At 42.9% G+C, this 18,865-nt stretch overlaps 2 protein-coding genes across 2 annotated transcripts in view; one reads left to right on the top strand and one right to left on the bottom strand.

Moving 5' to 3' along the window:
* Nucleotides 1-1,791: 1,791 nt before the first annotated feature.
* LOC101938983 (protein CLN8-like) lies at nt 1,792-16,829 on the bottom strand. Its single transcript, XM_005289682.3, has 4 exons — nt 16,702-16,829; nt 12,417-13,836; nt 8,320-8,971; nt 1,792-7,222 (listed from the first exon to the last, which is right to left on the bottom strand). The coding sequence occupies exons 3-4, from the start codon at nt 8,860-8,862 to the stop codon at nt 6,914-6,916; spliced, it is 852 nt and encodes a 283-aa protein (XP_005289739.2). The 5' UTR covers nt 8,863-8,971; nt 12,417-13,836; nt 16,702-16,829; the 3' UTR covers nt 1,792-6,913.
* Nucleotides 16,664-18,865, top strand: part of LOC135982621 (uncharacterized) — a 16,215-nt gene continuing 14,013 nt past the window's right edge. The window contains exon 1 of the mRNA XM_065590158.1: nt 16,664-16,896. The gene's annotated coding sequence lies outside the window, so the exon portion shown is untranslated. The remainder of the gene's footprint in view (nt 16,897-18,865) is intronic.

Raw genomic sequence — 18,865 nt, 5'->3', positions numbered from 1 at the left:
GGTCTTGGGGGATCCCAACATCCTTGCTCTGAAGAACTTAGAATTTAACAAGACAAAAGAGAGACAGGATGGGAGAAAGAGATATAGGAACGTAACTCCCCTTTGCTTCCTGGGTTACTCAGGAGCAGGGAATACTCACATGTGATGTGTGCCACAAAGCCTGTTGTTGTCAACAATAAAGGAGATCCTGAGTATCCCAGTGATGCTGCTGCATAGGTAGGCATCTCTATCCACCCCTCTGCAGCAGCCCTTCTATTTATAAGGAAATTAGTCTTGGTGGCATCTCCACACACACACATGTACCTTGGGAAACTCCAGCAATAGACCTGAGTTAATCTACAAAATGTATTTAGCCCAGATGTACCAGTTAGTAACACTACACAAGCCATATACTCTTATATTAGAGTTAACAAACCTTTACTTAACAATACTGAAAAACATCATTTAACAGGTTGAGATTAATTAAACTATCACAACCCCTTTGAATCAGTAGGCGCACTGCACTATATCAATTAATAAATGCAGTTTACAGTAGTGAATAAAACTTCATGAACTTACATTTACACCGGCACCTGTCATCCCACCCCTTAGTGTGCACTCCTCTTACTCTCAGAGTTCTAGACGCTTGTGTGGATTTGCTTGAAGACCCTGAACCTGTAGACTGCGCTCTGTTGGTCAGGTAAAGTAGTCCAGACAAGTCAACAAGGAGCAGAGTGATTCTAACTTGGCATCAATCCAAGCTGCGTGACCCTGGTGAAGAAGGGAGTTGTTATAACCAGGGGTCAATAACTCTGGATCCTGGTTAGCCAATAAGACCACTTCTCTTCTCAGACTCAGAGAAGACTACCCCCTTCCCCTGAAAGCAGTCCCCTCCCCCCGGCAAAAAAACATCGTAGTTACTCACACAGCCTTCACTGCCTGCCAGCCTCTGTTAGTTCCAGTCAAAGCAATGGGCTTTTGTCCTGGCTCCAATGAAGCCCAGCAATAGCCTCCTTGGCTCCCCACTTACTGAAGTCCCAGCAGTTCCTCAGAAGCAGCTGCCGGCTTCCTAGCTGCACCTTAACAGTAGCTCGTGGCTTGGACAGAGCTCCACAAAGCAATCTAAGTCCTATCCCATGATCAGGCCACTGGGACCACAGTCTCAGATCCCAAGTCAGAATAGGAGACTGAAGCAGTAGGCTGGTGTCAGGGCCAGCTCCAGGGTTTTGGCCGCCCCAAGCAGCCAAAACAAAAAAGAGCCCTGGCACAGGGAGGGGCAGAGGGGGGTAACAGTTACCCCAATGGGATGAGCTACCTGCTGTGTTTGCAAAAATAAGGAGGGGGGCAAACGGGCTTTTTTATTTCCCTTCTCACAGGGCAGTATGCCTCAGCACGGGCCTCCCAGGCTAAGTTCTTAAAGGCACAGTATATCCCAATGCCGAGACACTACAGCTCTTCTCTATTTGATATAGCATGCTAAGGTGCTACAGGAGACTTGATTCAGTGAAATATTTTACATATAGCCCCTCAAAAACTAGGTGTTACACATTTTGAAAATAAAAAGAAACCATTATCAGTTTATATGTCTATATGAAGTCTCATAACAGTTCACAAATTTGTCTTATCTGCTGCTGTGATTCCCTGAATTGTGCTCCCTTCCTTTTAACCCATTTTGAATATAGTTTTGCTCCTTTTACAATGTCATTTGTAATGTCTTATTACTCTTACCACTTCATCACTTACCTTTTTATCATTGTGCAGATGCATGTCATTGTGCTATTTAGTTTTTATTTTAATAGCAAATAGTCATCAAAATATTTATAAGTAAATAGTTGCTAGTAGTTTTAGCAATGACGTCTGTATTTCTAGTATAGCACTAGCTATGTTTTTTACTGTGATTTTTAATTTGGAATTTTTAATTCTATCTTTTTCTTCTTATTTTTATAGTACAAGTTTATTCTGTTGGATCACGTGACTTCCAGTCTGACTGATGTCCTGGCCTGTTGTCAAAACTTCATTTGCATTTGATCCACCAAAGGGGATGGCCTTTTGCAACTGTTATTTTGCCTCTCAATCCAGCCCCTCGTGCTTTTTCACATGTCATTGTTTGTGTGTAGAACTTGGTCTCAAATATTCAATAAGGGCAGTACACTATCTCATATTCCATCCATCTCAAGGGCAAAAATCTTCTGTAATTTTTGCTGAACATAAGAACGGCCACAGAGGATCAGACCAATGGTCCATCAGGCCCAGTATCCTGTCTTCCAACAATGGCCAGTGCCAAACCTTCAGAGGGAATGAACAGGCAATCATTTAGTGACCATCCCCTGAAGTCCACTCTCAGCATCTGGCAGTCAGAGGTTTAGGAACATCCAGCCTCAGAGCATGGGATTGCATCCCTCATCATCTAGGCTAATAGCCAGAGATGGACCTATTGTGAGGAACTTATCTAATTCTTTTCTGAACCCAGTTAACAGTTTTGGCTTTCACAACACAATGAAAACACATCTACAACCCCAAGATAGCATGACAACCACAAGAATTCCAAAATCATGAGTTTAATGTCCTCAAGTCAGGATATTAAAAAACAAGAAATTAATGATATTGGGTCTTTTTATGTGCCTCTTTGTTCTTGAGCCTTTAGGATGCAGTAGGCCTGGTTCCACAAAGCAGGAGCCTAAACACCTGAATGAATCTTAGCCTTGCCTCAGACTTTTCCTGTTACCTCTCCCAAACATTTCATAGACCTAAGGCCATACCTACACTACACATTTATATTAACTCAAGTTACGTCATCATAGACTCTCCACATGTTAGTATGTCCCATGTGCGTATGCCTATTTGACTCCTTGTGTCAGCATTGAGCAGACTCACCAGAAATCCTTGTATCGATTAAAAGTGTGGTGCATCATGGATAGGTATCCCACTGTGCAACTCGCTACCGTGGACTGCACTGTATTTTTGAAAGTTTTGGCAATGCATGCTGGGGCCAAAATGTGTCGCACATGGATCAACTTCACTTGGTGCAGTGTTCACCATCCCATAATTTTATACATATCCCATATGTAAAATTACATATAATTTTTGCACCTTTTTTCCTAAATCCCACAAACCCACGTGGCCCTCCTCACCATCTGCCATCTCTGACGCATGGAGTCTGCACAGCTCTGCACGTGACACAGCAAATTGATTGATATATAGCATAAGACTGATACAATAATATGAAACCAAGTGCATATATATAAGCACTAAGTTGTTGCAACCATTCATTAAATACAGAAAGGCTCATGAAACATGTACGGAAACTGTAAGAAAAAGCGAAACCCACTTACACAGTCGACAAGTGTAAAATTTCACATCCTTCATCTACCAAGAAACTGGAAAATCCACAATTGGAACAAAAGAGACAAACTGATGGGCAGAACTGCGGACCATTCATCCTAAAGGTATTCAATACCAAATTTTCATTATTATTTGTTAATGACGTGTAATTATGTGTTTTCTAAATAGAAGTGTTATTAGTTTGTAGAAACGTATTTACAGCATAAAGAAATCAATTCTGTAGAAACCGCACAAGAAGCTCTGACTACATTTAAAAGAAAAATAACAATTCTTTTAATGAAGGTGTCAGATAATAACTTTGTTACATATACCTAGTGAGCCCATAGTATATCGGAAGATAACAGGAAGAGTGGAATTATGTCACATAAAGGTTATCTTAATACACCTACAGTGGTGTATGTCATAGGGTATGTCAGAGTCTAATAGTGACTCTGTATGAATATTTTCTTTAAGTACTGAAAAATGTGGAGCAGGTGAATGGTTGACATTGATAGAGCAGTGAAATGTAATTGGATTTCATTATATCCACCAGCGGTAAAATAAAAATTTGAGAAACAAACAGACTGGTGACTGGTTTACCAAATATAATTTAAAATATACCTCTCTCAAATAGTTGCAAACCCAGTTAATTAATTGAAATAATTGGCATAAATGAATAAATTAAGATTTCTATTTAGAGTTTTGGTCACAACGTAATCATCATTTGAGTACATTGTATTGATTTTTCAGAATGCATAGAGTACTGCATATACTGCAACTTTGTCACTTGCAAAAAAAGAAAGATTGCATGATGGTAAGAAACTCAACATTGTATGAGAAACACACACCGTATGTTGAAACAGATAAGTAAGCAGAATATGATGGTTTGTAGTACAAGAACAAAGGCCATGGCTCAATATCTAGCCAATTGCATAGGGACCCAATGTAATAACTAGCCTAAGGATCAAGGTTCTTGTAATAATTCCAGTAACAAACATTTTCACCACTGCTGATAATCATATCTTGAGTAATGATTATATGTTGAAGGAATATCATTTTATAAATGTTATGAGTAAACATAAATTATGTTTAGTATTATTAGTTCTGTAATTTCATTTTCTCATCTAGTACTTATCAAAGGTCCAGTGTGACTCTTGTAAGAGGAGGGGACATATGCCTTGCCTTCCAGAGGGAACTAATGAAGAAAACCTAACTGATGAGAAGAAAGAGTATAAGTGCAACAAGTATGCATAGTTCAGATGTTAACCTAATATGTATATTATATAATTGTTTTGTTAAGAGAAATATTTTGGTTTTCTTGGAATAATGCAGCTGGAATATAAACGAGTAATAGAGAAGTTTAATTGTACTGTTCATTTCAGTATAGAAAAAAGGTGTTAATAACTATCTATACGTATATTTTGATGCTTGTTTTTTAAAAAAATTTGGAATGGAAAGTAAACAGTTCTTGTTTATATACCTGGTTACAATAATAAAGTTTTTAAATTTTGAAAAATACCTCTCTTTATTTGTGTCTATGTTTACAATGGCGATTTCAAAATGGTAGCAAATTGTAACAGGACATCAATATGCACCATAGCTTGCTACCTCTCACCTTTGTCCAGGGGTAGCTAATTGCAATGGATGGTGATGCTCTGTCGCAATTTGCTACCCAGTGACCAGAGGATGTGAAAGGTACCCCGAATCAGATGATGTGAAAGGTGAGAAGTAGCAAATTGCAACAAATGACCCCATCACAATTAGCTATCCTGACCAGACAGGAAAGATCAGAGGTAGCAAATTATGGCAAAGGGACCCCCAATTCCTTATAATTCACTATCACTGGCCAAAATCGAGGGGTTAAGTAGCAAATTCTGACAGGACAGCTTGTGTGTCAGAAGCTGTTACTAGTAGCAGAATGTGTTGGTAGCGGCTTTTGATGCCTCACTGGCCAGCCATACCTGCTAGAGCCAGGGATCGCTCAGTTCAGTTAACATTCCTTATGCAGCTGAAATACCCTGTTTCCCCGAAAATAAGACAGTGTCTTATATTAATTTTTGCTCCCAAAGATGCGCTAGGTCTTATTTTCAGGGGATGTCTTATTTTTCAGAAATGAAAAATGCCTTATTATCGGTGGATGCCTTATTATCGGGGAGGTCTTATTATCGGGGGGATGCCTTATATTACAACGAGAGGCAAAACTGTAAGTAGGCCTTATTTTCGGTGGATGTCTTATTTTCGGGGAAACAGGGTACATGAACAAACACATCTTCAGAACTGAATAAAAATGACATGGGCGTTTACAGGCCTGTTCAACAGCCTCACTGCCAGATTTTCACAACTTTTCTGAATGTGACAGTACTGGAAGAATGGCTGGAAAGACCAGATTATCTTATAGGAAGACATTTCATTCAGCTTCCAGAGACTCTCTCCTTGCTCTCAAGGTGCTCAGAATGGCTGAGACAGTCACTGATGAGGTCATAAATGCACACTAAAGGCATTCATATGCCTAGTTTACCATTTGAAGATCAACATTATGATACTTGCAGAGCTATGTTGGTGGATGTTTTCCAAGCAGCAGACAGAGAATAATTGTCATTGACAAGGGGATGCATTTATATCTGCTTCCAAGACGGCAAAGGATCAGGCAATAGAATGGCTCTGGGACGATTGACCACATTCAAAACTGTCTTCCCGTATCGAGCACTGATGGGTCTTGGAGGATGGAACGATCACACCAATTATGCATAAAATACATGTGCTCCTTCAGCTAATCAAAAGCTCATGTAAAAAGACACCACCCTGCAAATGTCTGGCTAGCCATCTGCCTTAATAGAGATGTGTGAGTGTGATGTGGATGACGATCAATATGATAACATGTCTAGCAGTGAACCCCTAAACGGAGATCACACAGATAATGACTTTGATGAATAAATGTTTTCAGTTCTACATGTCAAGACTAAGCTCCCTAGGATTGCCAAAGATCAATGTCATTTTCATCTAAGCAATGCATCCCTCTGTTAAAGTTTAATTTTAAAAAGTTGATATTTCAATATTTTCTCAAATAGCTATATATATAATTGTTTTAGGATTGTCACCATTATGTTCGTGGAAGAAGGATATTATTCAAAAGCCCTAACTTGACCCATTTTTGACAAAGTTGTATTATCAAAATTTCCACCAGCTGGAGGACTTGGAGATGGCAGCTGAAGGGTGCGAGGGGGAGGGTAGGCAGTTAGTCCCTCTTGCCACTTAAATTATGATTCTGTAGATGATTTACATACCTTGCCTTTCTATCACTAACTTGCCACTTCCCCCAGAATGAGATTTTACTACATGATGCTCAGACTAAAATTACTGGCATGAATCCTGACTGAGTCAAAGATTGTGTGTGTGTGTGTGTGTGTGTGTGTGTGTACACACTTTAAATATAGACAGAAACAATTTTAAAACACTTTTGATAAATTAGTAAAGTACACTGATAGCAAACTGTGAAGGGATCAATATATTCATAGACTTCTTGTAAGCAATTCTATTTTCATGGATTTGGTAGTAAACCTGCACCACATTCTTCCGGACATATTTTCCAGTTACCCCAACAGCTGTTGCAGCACTATATCATCTTCTTCTGATCTGTTTCAGAAGATTCATTTTTCACTGCTGTATTTGAAGAGTTCCCATCAACTTGACAGAAGAACTTCTTAGTTGTTTCGTATGTCCAGTGTGGATTAATTATGAATGTAAATATACTTAACCCCATGAAAAAGGTGATAAAATATGGAAGTCCCATATTTTCCACCACATCATTCCAATTGGAAATACACACCCACAGCATGTGATAAGAAAGGACCATGCGGCAGTGACACATGCGGATCAGTACCCATTGGTTTGCCTTCCAAAAACGGGTGTTTTCATAGCCAATCTGGAAGAGACAACAACAAAGAAAGAGACATGAAATTGCAGTTTCAAGATAAGGCAGTCAGTGTTTTCTATAAATAAGAGACATATTTAGCTTTCCTGTTCTGTTTAGTGTAAACTGCCATACAAAAATTCTCTCAATCATTTTTCTCTGGAGTGCTAAAAGATTGCACATTTATAAAGCACCTTTTGTCCAGCAGAATTCTAAATCACTTCACCATCTATGTGCATACAACATCACTTAGATGCAGCCATCTGTTGAAGGGAGGAAGACAATCAAAACAAAGCACTCTCACAAAAGTGCATGGGGGCTACCAGGGTCTGGAAAATTATGGCAAACACCTCCCAAGCAAACCTTGACTCTAGCTGCTCTAGCATCTACATGCACAGACAGGGCCTTCAAGTGTAAGTTCTCATTAAAAGCATCACAGGAGGGCTGAGGTGAACCTGTCAGGGCTTGTGGCTATAGTTTTAAAGAGTCCAGATATTTTAAAATTTATGCTTAAACCACTCAGACATACCGCTTGGAACAGATTGCGGTTTCAGAAGCAGGGCTGATTTCTTCTCTCCCTACAAGCATGGCAGATCTCTTCAAAGCTGTTCTCCCTCTCTAAATCCATAGAGTATATATATATATACACACACACAGATGTGAGGGAACACATGAACACACCTTTAGTCTCCAGCAGAAATTCAATGGTCTATATTAAGCTTGTTGGAGCTGATGAGCTATTCTTATGTTACTATTTTCAGTCTTAAACAAATATTTTAAAAATAGAGTTTAGTCACCTAATCTTTAGTCCTGTGCACTAGATCCCAACTAGTGAGTCTGTAAAGTAATTTTTAAAAATCTATCCGTTTTCTTTCTTTGCTACAAAATGGGCAAAAATGTTAAATATCTAAATATTTTAGCATGTTATAATTAAGGATTACCATGGCCATTTCACTTCAAGTTTGGAAGGAAAAATTCTTCCTTGATCCCAGAACTAATCTCTTAATTTGAAGGCCAATATTTCTTTGCAGATATTTTGTGAGCAGGAAGCAATGTGAGCTTTATAATGGAAACTTCTATCACCAATGATAAATACACGAAGTTATTACCTTTGAAAGCACATGGGAGAGGCAGGTTGAAGGAGAACTTATCTCAAGTAGCAGTCCAGTCAAGATTAGATAGTGTCCAGACTTTATGTTTGTTATCACAACAAGAATCGCACCAAAGGCAAATAAATGATGAACCACTGAAAACACATCAAACATCCCGAAAAGAATATTAGAAACATGAAGAAGTACATTGTCAAGTAAAAAGTAGCCAGCGGCTATTAAGCAATGAAAATAGCTCCACTTTTGCTGTGAATACACTTGGTCAGCTTGAAAAACTGGATCTATGAACCAGGCCCACAAGCCAGCTCCACAACTCTGAACTGCAAACACACCACGTGTCATATGCATATTCCAGAAGGCCTTCTCCTTTCCCGGCAAAGTGCGATAACTGGCACTGATCCATGAGGACAGCCAGTGAGCTAGAAGAAATACTCCCAGGTAGATAAAAAAACCAGCTGCTAGTAATGTCAAACGAACTTCCCACAGAACATAGTCCCAGTCATATATGTCTCTGGATGTTCCACTCTTGTTTGCAAGATTCATTTCTTCTTCCCTAATTCGAAATATTTGGAGGGAGTCTGAAGTGTTGGTCCACGTGTTGGTCTATGTTAAAGCTACTGAGCCTGTGCTGTTAAACGGAGCAGAAACCCATCTGCAATTAATAAAAAAAAGAAGAGACGTGTAGAGAATGGCCCAGTGTATGTATATATATGATCTTCCCATTTATGAAAGCTTCGACTAATATTTCCACTAATATTTCCCAACAGTTCAGAACTGACAAAAAGACCCTCAAAATAAAATAACCTACAAAAAGATGGCCCAGTCGGCTAAACACTTATATGGTCACCTTACTTTTTTCAATATCCTAAAAAAACCTCAACAACTGAGGCTTACAATTCTCCAGTGGCATATTTAAGCATTTCTGAACCTTCATTTTTTTCATCTGTAGAGCCCTCTGGATATGTCTACACTGTATTTGAAACCCTGCAGCAGTGAGTCTCTGAGCCCTGATCTACAGACTCAGACTTGTGCAATGGCGCAACAGACTCAGACTTGTGCTATGGCACTAAAATCATCCGTGTAGATGTTCAGGCTTGACCTGGTGCTTGAGTTCTGGAATTCACAGAAGGGGTCAGTTTGAGCGCCCAAAACGCAATGTTTACAGTGCTGTTTTTGATGTAGCATGAACTTTGGACTCTGAAACTTGCTGCCACTGGTTTTAAAATGCAGCATAATCATACCCTGTGACAGGATGCATCAGCCCCCAGTCACCCTGCATTGCATGGGGAAGGGTTAACACCACATTATGCGCTGAGGAAGCAATACCCTCCTCAACCCTACTTGGCATGCTCCAAGTGTAGCTGCAGACCAGCTCAGTCGGGGCTGACAACTCAGGAGGAAGGATGCTCACTGTGGGCTCCAGCCCAGGAAGTACCAGAGGCTCTGACAGTGGGAACCAGGGACACTGAAGCCCAGGCTGAGACCCAGAGAATGGCGGCGGTCTGCGAGTAGTATATACCTCAATAGCATTCATCACCATGTATTTTTGACAGGTTTCCATGCCCCATTTAGGGCTTATGTCCCGCCCTCCATCCCCGTTGATTGTTTAGAGAAAAAGGTTGAAAGAATAGCGTGAGAGAACTTAAAGATTAAAAAAAGAAAGTTTTGGTAAGGTTTAGAGGGAAAAAAAGAAAGAAAAGTTGTTTGGTTAGGTTTAGTAAGGAGAGATGGTTTTAAAGGCCAATTTGGCATGTTATTAAAGAATAGAAAGAGAACTTAAAGAAAAATAAAGATTTTTGTTTTTAAAGGGTTAGTTTGAAAGAATAGAGACAAGTTAAAGAGACAGCATATCCAAAAGGGCTAAATGAAGGGATGTGTCTTCAGATAGAGTTGTTTTTCAAAGTGGTCTTCTTTTCTAATCCATTAACTTAAAAAGGCTGCTTCAAATTGTCCTCACTAAAAACATAGGGAAAAGCTTTTAAAAACTTTTTGTTACTGAGGATTTGTGGGTTTAGGCCTGGGGTGTTTCTGCATGCTCTTTTTTTATTGAAACACACCTGTAAATAGAGTGATATGTCTTCATATAGGCTTGTATTTTCAAGTAATTATAAAGCAGAGCTTTATTCCTTTACAAAACGTAATGTAACTTCTATTTGCATTTGTCAAAAGGTTTGGGGAAGAAGCAACCTTCTTATCTCTGAGCCACTGACTCATAGACACTGTTTTTGCTAACAGAGGCTTTGCTGCAGCTTCAAATTATCCTTACTAAAATGTTAGTCTAAAACATAGGGGAAAACTTTTAACAATTGTTTGTTACTAAGGACTTATGGTTTTAACTTTCATTAAAGCCCCATGTGGCGGGAAAAATGCTTAGAATCTGTTTTCTTAGATAAGAATAAGGCAGTTAAAGGGGAGGGAGGGGAGAGGAGTGAGATGGCTCTTGTTTAAAAAAATTGACACTATAGGATTGGTTCAGGAAAATAAATTCTATGATGCTGCTGTAGAACATCTGATTGGTCCAATCCAAAGGCAGTGATAACAAGCCCGAGGGGCTGTGAACCTGGGCAGCTGCCTCCTTCTGCAGAAACACTTGGAAGAATAAGATCTCTCTATCTGACTCAACCACGTGCTGTCTATCTTTGCAAAGGGGCTTCCTTTTCCCTTTTCTTGCCCTGTTCTCTCTTTTAACCTATCTTTATATATTTCTCTTTTATTAAACTCTTTTTAAATGCTCTTTTCTTAACCTACCCTTGTATTAAATAGTTTAAATGCTTCTTTATTAACCACCCTTTATATTTTTTACCATGTGCTTACTAAACAGACCCTGCCTTAGAAAATTCCCCTTTTTTTTGCCACGTGTGTTCTTTTTAACCGATTTTTATAGTTTTCAATATTATTTGATGTTTTAAATGCTCTTTTCTTAACCTACCCTTATATTTAATACCTTTTACATTTATTTTAAAATTTTTATTCTTTAATAACATGCCAAACTAGGCCTTTAAAATCATCTCTACTTACTCAATCTCACCAAAAATCTCTTTTCTTTAATAACTTACCTCTATTCTTTCAAACTAACCCTTTAAAAACAAAAATCTTTATTTTTCTTTAAGTTCTCTTTCTATTCTTTAATAACATGCCAAACTGGCCTTTAAAATCATCTCTCCTTACTAAACCTAACCAAACAAACTTTCTTTCCTTTTTTCCTCTAAACCTTACCAAAGCTTTTTTTGAATCTTTAAGGTCTCTCACTTTATTCTTTCAACCATTTTCTCTAAACAATCATCCAAATGTATCAAAGCACAAGTACGCAACTTTCCCCCTAGTCAAACATAAAAAATAATCATTTTTTGTCAAAATGGCCAACGGAACCAAACTTTGACACCAAAAGAAATGGAGAGGGAGGATGAGACATAAGCCGGTGGCACCCCAAATACCGGCACATGAGCACAGGGCTCCAGGGGACGCCAGAGCTGGCGTATGGATACCACTAAGAGAAAAAGTTCCAGCAGCCATACACACACCTAGTATGGAATCGACATGAGCAAGCACTCGAAGAACTTTTTAATCTTTTTGTGCATTAAGTCATGTTATGAAAAATGTAGGTCTGTCAAGCGATTAAAACAATTAATGGCATAGAAGTGGAGAATCAGGCCATTAATGTCAGGATTATTACACTGGTGTGAAGAGAAAGCCCAAGAAACCTTCCTCTCTCAACTCTACACAAAAAAGGCAAAGAAAACAAAACACCACTTGCCTGCCCCCAGCACAGCTTCATACAATCCTCTAAATGCAGTGGTTCACAGGTTGTGTGAAATTCCCCTGACTTCATGCAATAGCCTTCTCCTGGAAGTAGGATGTTTTCTCAGCATTTAACCAAAACCAGCAGTTAGTTAACGCTGTCTAATCCCCATTTCCTCCTCCTCACAAGAAGGAACAGTACAACATACAGAAAATATTTGCACAAAAATCAGTACAGGAGTTACTATATGGGAATACCAATATGCAGGTTCTCCTAGGCCCGGCCTTTCCATTCAGTAAAATGAATGCTGTAGTTAATAAAACCATTCTCCATGCAGCACCGTTTGCTTGCTACTTACCGGCTGGTCTGCTTCACTTGCTCTGCACTTTCTCCCCGCAGCCTCTGTGCTTTCCTGTCATGTGCTCAACAGCAGCAATCAGCCGACTGCAAAACAGAGAAATCCAGGCTGCTTTTTCCACCATTGCAGAAGCAGCTGCAATAGCCTTGAGTCCCAGCTCCTCACCACAGCAGGGAGAGACAGAGCAAGGGGCCTGATTCTGTGCTCCTTTACATCAGAGCAATTCCACTGGCAATTACTTCCCACTGCCTTGCATCTTGGACCAGTGGGAGAGTTAAGAATTCTAATTTGGTAGCATTAGGCGAGGTATATCTAGTAGGGATAAGGAGGTGCTGCTTCCATTGTACAAGGCGCTGGTGAGACCTCATTTGGAGTACTGTGTGCAGTTCTGGTCTCCCATGTTTAAAAAAGATGAACTCAAATTGGAACGGGTGCAGAGAAGGGCCACTAGGATGATCAGAGGAATGGAAAACCTGTTGTATGAAAGGAGACTAGAGGAGCTCGGGCTGTTTAGTCTGACAAAACGAAGGCTGAGGGGGGATATGATTGCTCTCTTTAAATATATCAGAGGGATAAATACCAGGGAGGGAGAGGAATTATTCCAGCTTAGTACTAATGTGGACACGAGAACGAATGGATATAAACTGGCAGTGGGGAAGTTTAGGCTTGAAATTAGACGAAGGTTTCTGACCGTCAGAGGGGTGAAATATTGGAACGGCCTTCCGAGGGAAACGGTGGGGGCGAGGGACCTGTCTGGTTTTAAGATTAAATTAGATAAGTTTATGGAGGGACTGGTTTAATGGTAAAACATAATTGGTGGGGAATACCGAGCAATAGCAGGTAAATAGTATAATGACTAACAAGGGTCAGGCTGGAGACTCTTGCCTACATGCTCGGGGTCTAACTAATCGCCATATTTGGGGTCGGGAAGGAATTTTCCTCCAGGGTAGATTGGCTGAGGCCCTGGAGGTTTTTCGCCTTCCTCCGCAGCATGGGGCAGGGATCACTAGCAGGAGGGTTCTCTGCAAATTGAAGTCACCAAGACACAGGATTTGGGACTTCATCAGCAGAGTCAAGGGAAGGGTAGGGACGGTTTTGTGGCCTGCAGCATGCAGGGGGTCAGACCAGATGATCATAATGGTCCCTTCTGACCTTAAAGTCTATGAGTCTATGAGCATTTTACACTTACTCTGAACATATGTGTACAACTGTACAGTGTACAAGGAAGTGAGGAATCAGGCCACTAATGTCAGCATAGTTACACTGGTGTGAAGAGAAAGCCTCAGAAACTCCCCACAAAAAAGGCAAAGAAAACAAAACACCACTTGCCTGCTCCCCATCACAGCTTCGTACAACCCTCTAAATGCAGTGGTTCACAGGTTGTGTGAAATTCCCCTGACTTCATGCAATAGCCTCTCTCCTAGAAGTAGGATTTTTTTTTCAGCATTTAACCAAAACCAGCAATTATTTAACGCTGTCTAATCCCCATTTCCTCCTCCTCACAAAAAGGAACAGTACAACACACAGAAAATATTTGCAAAAGAATCAGTACAGGAGGGGAAAACAACAACAACGAAATACCAATATGCAGGTTTTCCTAGGGCAGTGGTTCTTCACCTTTATTGCAGCCTGCACCCCTTTGGTTCTCAAAATATGTTCTCGCACCCCTTATCAAAAATCAAAATATGTTCTCACACCCTTTAAACCTCAAAAATATGTTCTTGCACCCCTTAAACCTAGATATATTTTTGTTTGTACATTACAGTAATTGTTAAAAATGTATAATGGTAATAAATACGTAGGTTTGATGAAACAAAGTAGTTGTACTTACGTGCCTGTGCTAAATTTGTGTATTCGATGATTTACCTTCTAAAAAAATCTGGCATCTCTCGCACCTTCAGAAAGGGCATCTCGCACCCCCAGGGGGTGTATGCACATTGGTTAAGAACCATTGTCCTAGGCCCACCCTTAACATTCAGTAAAATTAGTGCTGTAGTAGGGTTACCATATTTCAACACTGAAAAAAGAGGACACTCCACGGGGGCTCTGGCCCCGCCCCAACTCCGCCTCTTCCCCATCCCTGCCTCCGCCCCCTCCCCACCCCCATTCCAACCCCTTCCCCAAAGTCCCCACCCCAACTCTGACCCCTCCTCTGAGCACTCCGCATTCCCCCTTCTCCCTCCCGCTCTGTTCTTGGTTGGGAGTTGCTAAATGCTTCATAAACTGTAAAACGTTTGTAAAACCTACAAAGTGAGGGTGAAACAGAGAAAAGTTTGTGAGCAAAACAAGCTGCTAGTGAGGGAGACATGGTTATCTACATGAGATGTTTTTATTTAAGAATCCATGGTAATACAAATAGTAATGATGATGATGGTGCTAATGCTACAAATAAGCAGTTAAGATTGGGACCTTATTCTAAACAAGAAAATAAATCTAAACCATGGAGAATGCAGTGAAAATTAATATTGATTATTAGGAATAATGGTGAGGTAGGAATAGCATCATGATGGTCAAGGAGAAGGGATTCTGCTAGGACCAGGTAGTAACCATGGTTCTATTTAGTATTTGTGTCAAAGCACATTCACCGCTTAAATACAGTTCTCTGGTTTAGTTATTTGGTACAGTAACTTGCAAACTCTGAAGCCGGTAGCGCTCCGCCAAAAGACGCTCGGGGGACCCCGAGTGCGAGTGGCTGCAGCAAAACTAACAACTCGCACCGAGATGATGTCACAGCGGGCGACCCCCCCACACACACAAATTCGGAGAGCCTTAATATAGTTGAAATACACTGAATTGCAGATTTTTGGATGGACAGAAAATAGTAGCTATTTTGCTAAAAATTAAGGACAGCTGTTAGTGTACAGGACTTCTGGCACTGCATTTCTGACTATACCACTGCCTCATTCAGTGACCCTGGGCAAGTCACTAAGGCCTGCTCTACACACAGATTTTGTGCCAGGGTAACTATTTTGGTTAGGGGTATAGTTTTTTTTTAAACCAATTTAGTTATCCCAGTACAACCCCAAGTGTGGAAGTAATTCTATACTGGTACAAGCACTTTGATACCAAGTCCATGCCAGGAAGTTGTCCCACTTTCATTATACTGGTACTGTTAAAATGAGAGAATTTATCCTGCGCCACTAAGGCCTTACACTCGATCTGTTTCCACCTATTTATGATTTTCCACTTGCCGCTTTGTAGGGTGACCAGACAGCAAGTGTGAAAAATCGGGACAGGGTGTGGGGGGTAATAGGAGCCTATATAAGAAAAAGACCCAAAAATCGGGACTATCCCTTTAAAATCGGGACATCTGGTCACCCTACCGCTTTGTGATGCTCACACTGCAGGAGCTCTACAAGCATAAAGTATTTTTATGGCTGTGTATCACGAGTGGGGTGCGTGGCTAGGAGCCTGACCTTTGCCTCACCTCACAAGATATGAAGGTGCAAGACCTGGGTAACGTTTCTCCTGGGTCACAGTTTACGGACAGGGCTAACAGGGCATGCAGCAGCCCGACTGATTTTCACCAGTTCCATTCAGGAAAGTAAACGGAGAAACAGGGAGGGGAGGAAGGGCGGAATCCTGCCTCGCACCTGCTTTGCCTTCACGAGTCCGTCCTGCACCCGGGCTGGGGAGTTGAATGCTGGGCTCTCGCTCCGGCAGGGGAGCATGGGGCAGGTAGGACTGTGAGGCAGAGAGTGCACAGCCCTCTCGCCAAAGCAGGATCGGGAGGGTAGAAAGCTGGGGCGCAGGGAGGTGGGTTAAAGCGGCTTAGCCGCCCCTCCACATGAGAGAGCCCGCAGAGCTGCCAACCGTGGTGTCCTTCCCTTCTCTCCCCAGGGAGCAGGGCCTCCTCTGCCTGCAAATCCTGCAGCCCGCTCTCCCAGCATGCCATGCAAGCTGGCCCTGGCTACACCACCCTGAAGCACACAGCTCAGCCCCAGCTGGGGTCTTACACTTCCCGCCGCAAGCTGCTCCACTCTCCTTCTGGCTGCTGTGCAATCTACAAGACAAAGGAACTATTACTGTGTAAATGTACCTATCTGTATCGATTCACAATCAAAGGACTTCACTGGCTTTCTAAATGGCCGGAGAACAATTCACTGGGAGCGTGGTTCTTATCATATACGTCATCCCTCCCTACAGTCTGTGATCTGCAGCCAGCGTCTTGATTGGCAACGGTACCCCCAAATCTTGGCGCCCTAGGCGGCTGCCTAGTTTGCCTAGTGGTTGCACCGGCCCTGGACAGAAACAAAAGGTGGGGCAGGAGGAAGCAACATTATACCGTGTGTGCAGGTGTCTCTCCTTGCTGTGGTGAGGAGCTGGGACTCAAGGCTATTGCAGCTGCTTCTGCAATGGTGGAAGAAGCAGCCCGGACTTCTCTGTTTTTGCAGTCGGCTGATTGCTGCTGTTGAGCACATGACAGGAAAGCACAGAGGCTGCGGGGAGAAAGTGCAGAGCAAGTGAAGCAGATCAGCCGGTAAGTAGCAAGCAAACGGTGTTGCATGGAGAAGGGATTTATTAACTACAGCATAGGGTTACCATACGTCCGGATTTCCCCGGACATGTCCGGCTTTTTGGTCCCCAAATCCCCGTCCGGGGGGAATTGCCAAAAAGCCGAACATGTCCGGGGAAATAGGGAGGCTAGGATCTCCGAATCTGTGTGTGTGGGTCGCCCGCTGTGACATCATCTCGGTGCGACACTCGGCTCCTGCCCAGGGCATGCTGGGGGCTGTAGTCCGGCCGGGCCTCACGCTCCAGGGAGAGCCGGGAGAGGGGAGTGGCCGAGAACTACAACTCCCAACGGCCCCTACGACGCGACCAATCTGCCCCTGTGAGGCAGTAAGCCGTCGGGGGAGGGGGAGTGTGGGCCCCTGTCCTTTGGGTGGGGGGTGTCTCTGGGCACCGCTCGGCAGCCATTGCAGGGCTGGGGGGCGCCCCTGGGGGGGTTGTGGACGCCAGCGCGTTGCGGGGAGCCGGCACTGTCCGGATTTGCGTCCCCCTGGGGCTGGAGCTGCACCCCCGGCCCTGGGCACCAGTCACGGGGCGGCTGGAGAGCCTGGGGCATGAGAGGAGCCGCTAGACGGGTTGAGCTGTCTGGAGGATGTTGTTGGGGTGTGTCTGCGAGCAGGGCCGGCTTTAGGCCAATTCCACCAATTCCCCCGAATCGGGCCCCGCGCCTAAGAGGGCCCCGCGCCCAGTGGCAGGGCCGCCGGGGGGGAGGGGAGAAAGAAGTAGCCGAAAATCCCTTCCCTGGCTAGAGGCTTCTTTTTAATTTTGACTCACCCGGTGGCGCTCCGGGTCTTCGGCGGCACTTCGGCAGCGGGTCCTTCACGCGCTCTGGGTCTTCGGCAGCACTTCAGTAGCAGGTCCTTCAGTGCCGCCGAAGACCCGGAGCGAGTGAAGGACCCACCGCCGAAGACTAGGAGCGCCGCCCAGTGAGTACAAGCCCCACGTGTTTTTTTACGTGGGGTTTTTTTTTAGTCATCCCTGCCGGGGCCTCATCGAAACTGTTCGAATCGGGCCCCGCACTTCCTAAAGCCGGCCCTGTGGACATGCCACCCCAATAGCAGCCGGAGTGCTGCCCCTAGGTATTGGCCGCCCCAAGCACCTGCTTCTTTAGCTGGTGCCTGGAGCCGGCCCTGGTTACAAGCTATGGTTTCAAAAAGGTGACAGAGCTGTAGTAATCGCTTCTGTTTCGTAGCTCTGGCCCTGTGAGAGTCCTAACAGCAAAAGAGATGACAAATTTTCTTGTTGCTTTTTCTATGTCCTCTGTGACGGGTTGGATCACAGAAACCCCCTTGGGAGCTGCCACCCGATGTGCCAAGACTACCCCTGCTCCTGTTTTCCCTGCCAGCTCAGGACTCCAGCACCCTGTCTTGCTGAGCCAGACACTCTCATCTGCTCCAACACAGATCCAGGGTCTGAATCTCCTGTCCCAAAGCTGCAAGTTACCTGAAAACAGCGTACAGAAGTGCGCTTGTCTTTAGCACTCAGATGCTCAACTCCCAATGGGGTCTAAACCCAAATAAATCTGTTTTACCCTGTATAAAGCTTATACAGGGCAAACTCATAAATTGTTCGCCCTCTATAACACTGATAGAGAGATATGCACAGTTGTTTGCTCCCCCAGGTATTAATACATACTCTGAGTGAATTACTAAATAGAAAGTGATTTTATTAAATACAGACAGTAGGATTTAAGTGGTTCAAAGTAGTAACAGACAGAACAAAGTAAGTCACCAAGCAAAATAAAATAAAATGCGCAAATCTATGCCTAATCAAACTGAATACAGATAATTTCCTCACCAGTTCCAGAGTGCTCCCTTTTACAGGCTAATCTCCTTTTAGCCTGGGTCCAGCAATCACTCACACCCCCTGCAGTTACTGTCCTTTGTATCAGTCTCCTTCAAGTATCCTGGGGGGGGGGGGGTGGAGAGGCTCCTTCT

The sequence above is a fragment of the Chrysemys picta genome, chromosome 3 (assembly GCF_011386835.1).
Source record: "Chrysemys picta bellii isolate R12L10 chromosome 3, ASM1138683v2, whole genome shotgun sequence".
NCBI classification, from domain to species: Eukaryota; Metazoa; Chordata; order Testudines; family Emydidae; genus Chrysemys; species Chrysemys picta.
The sequence above is the reverse complement of the archived record's forward strand: the minus strand, read 5'-3'. Positions and strand labels throughout refer to the sequence as shown.

What these genes read in the sequence shown, in the direction of transcription:
- LOC101938983 (XM_005289682.3), bottom strand. Translation starts at nt 8,862, where the DNA reads ATGAATCTTGCAAACAAGAGTGGAACATCCAGAGACATATATGACTGG. An exon ending in TCTCCCATGTGCTTTCAAAG is followed by an intron (nt 7,223 to 8,319) that starts GTAATAACTTCG and finishes TGTCTCTTCCAG; the next exon opens with ATTGGCTATGAAAACACCCG.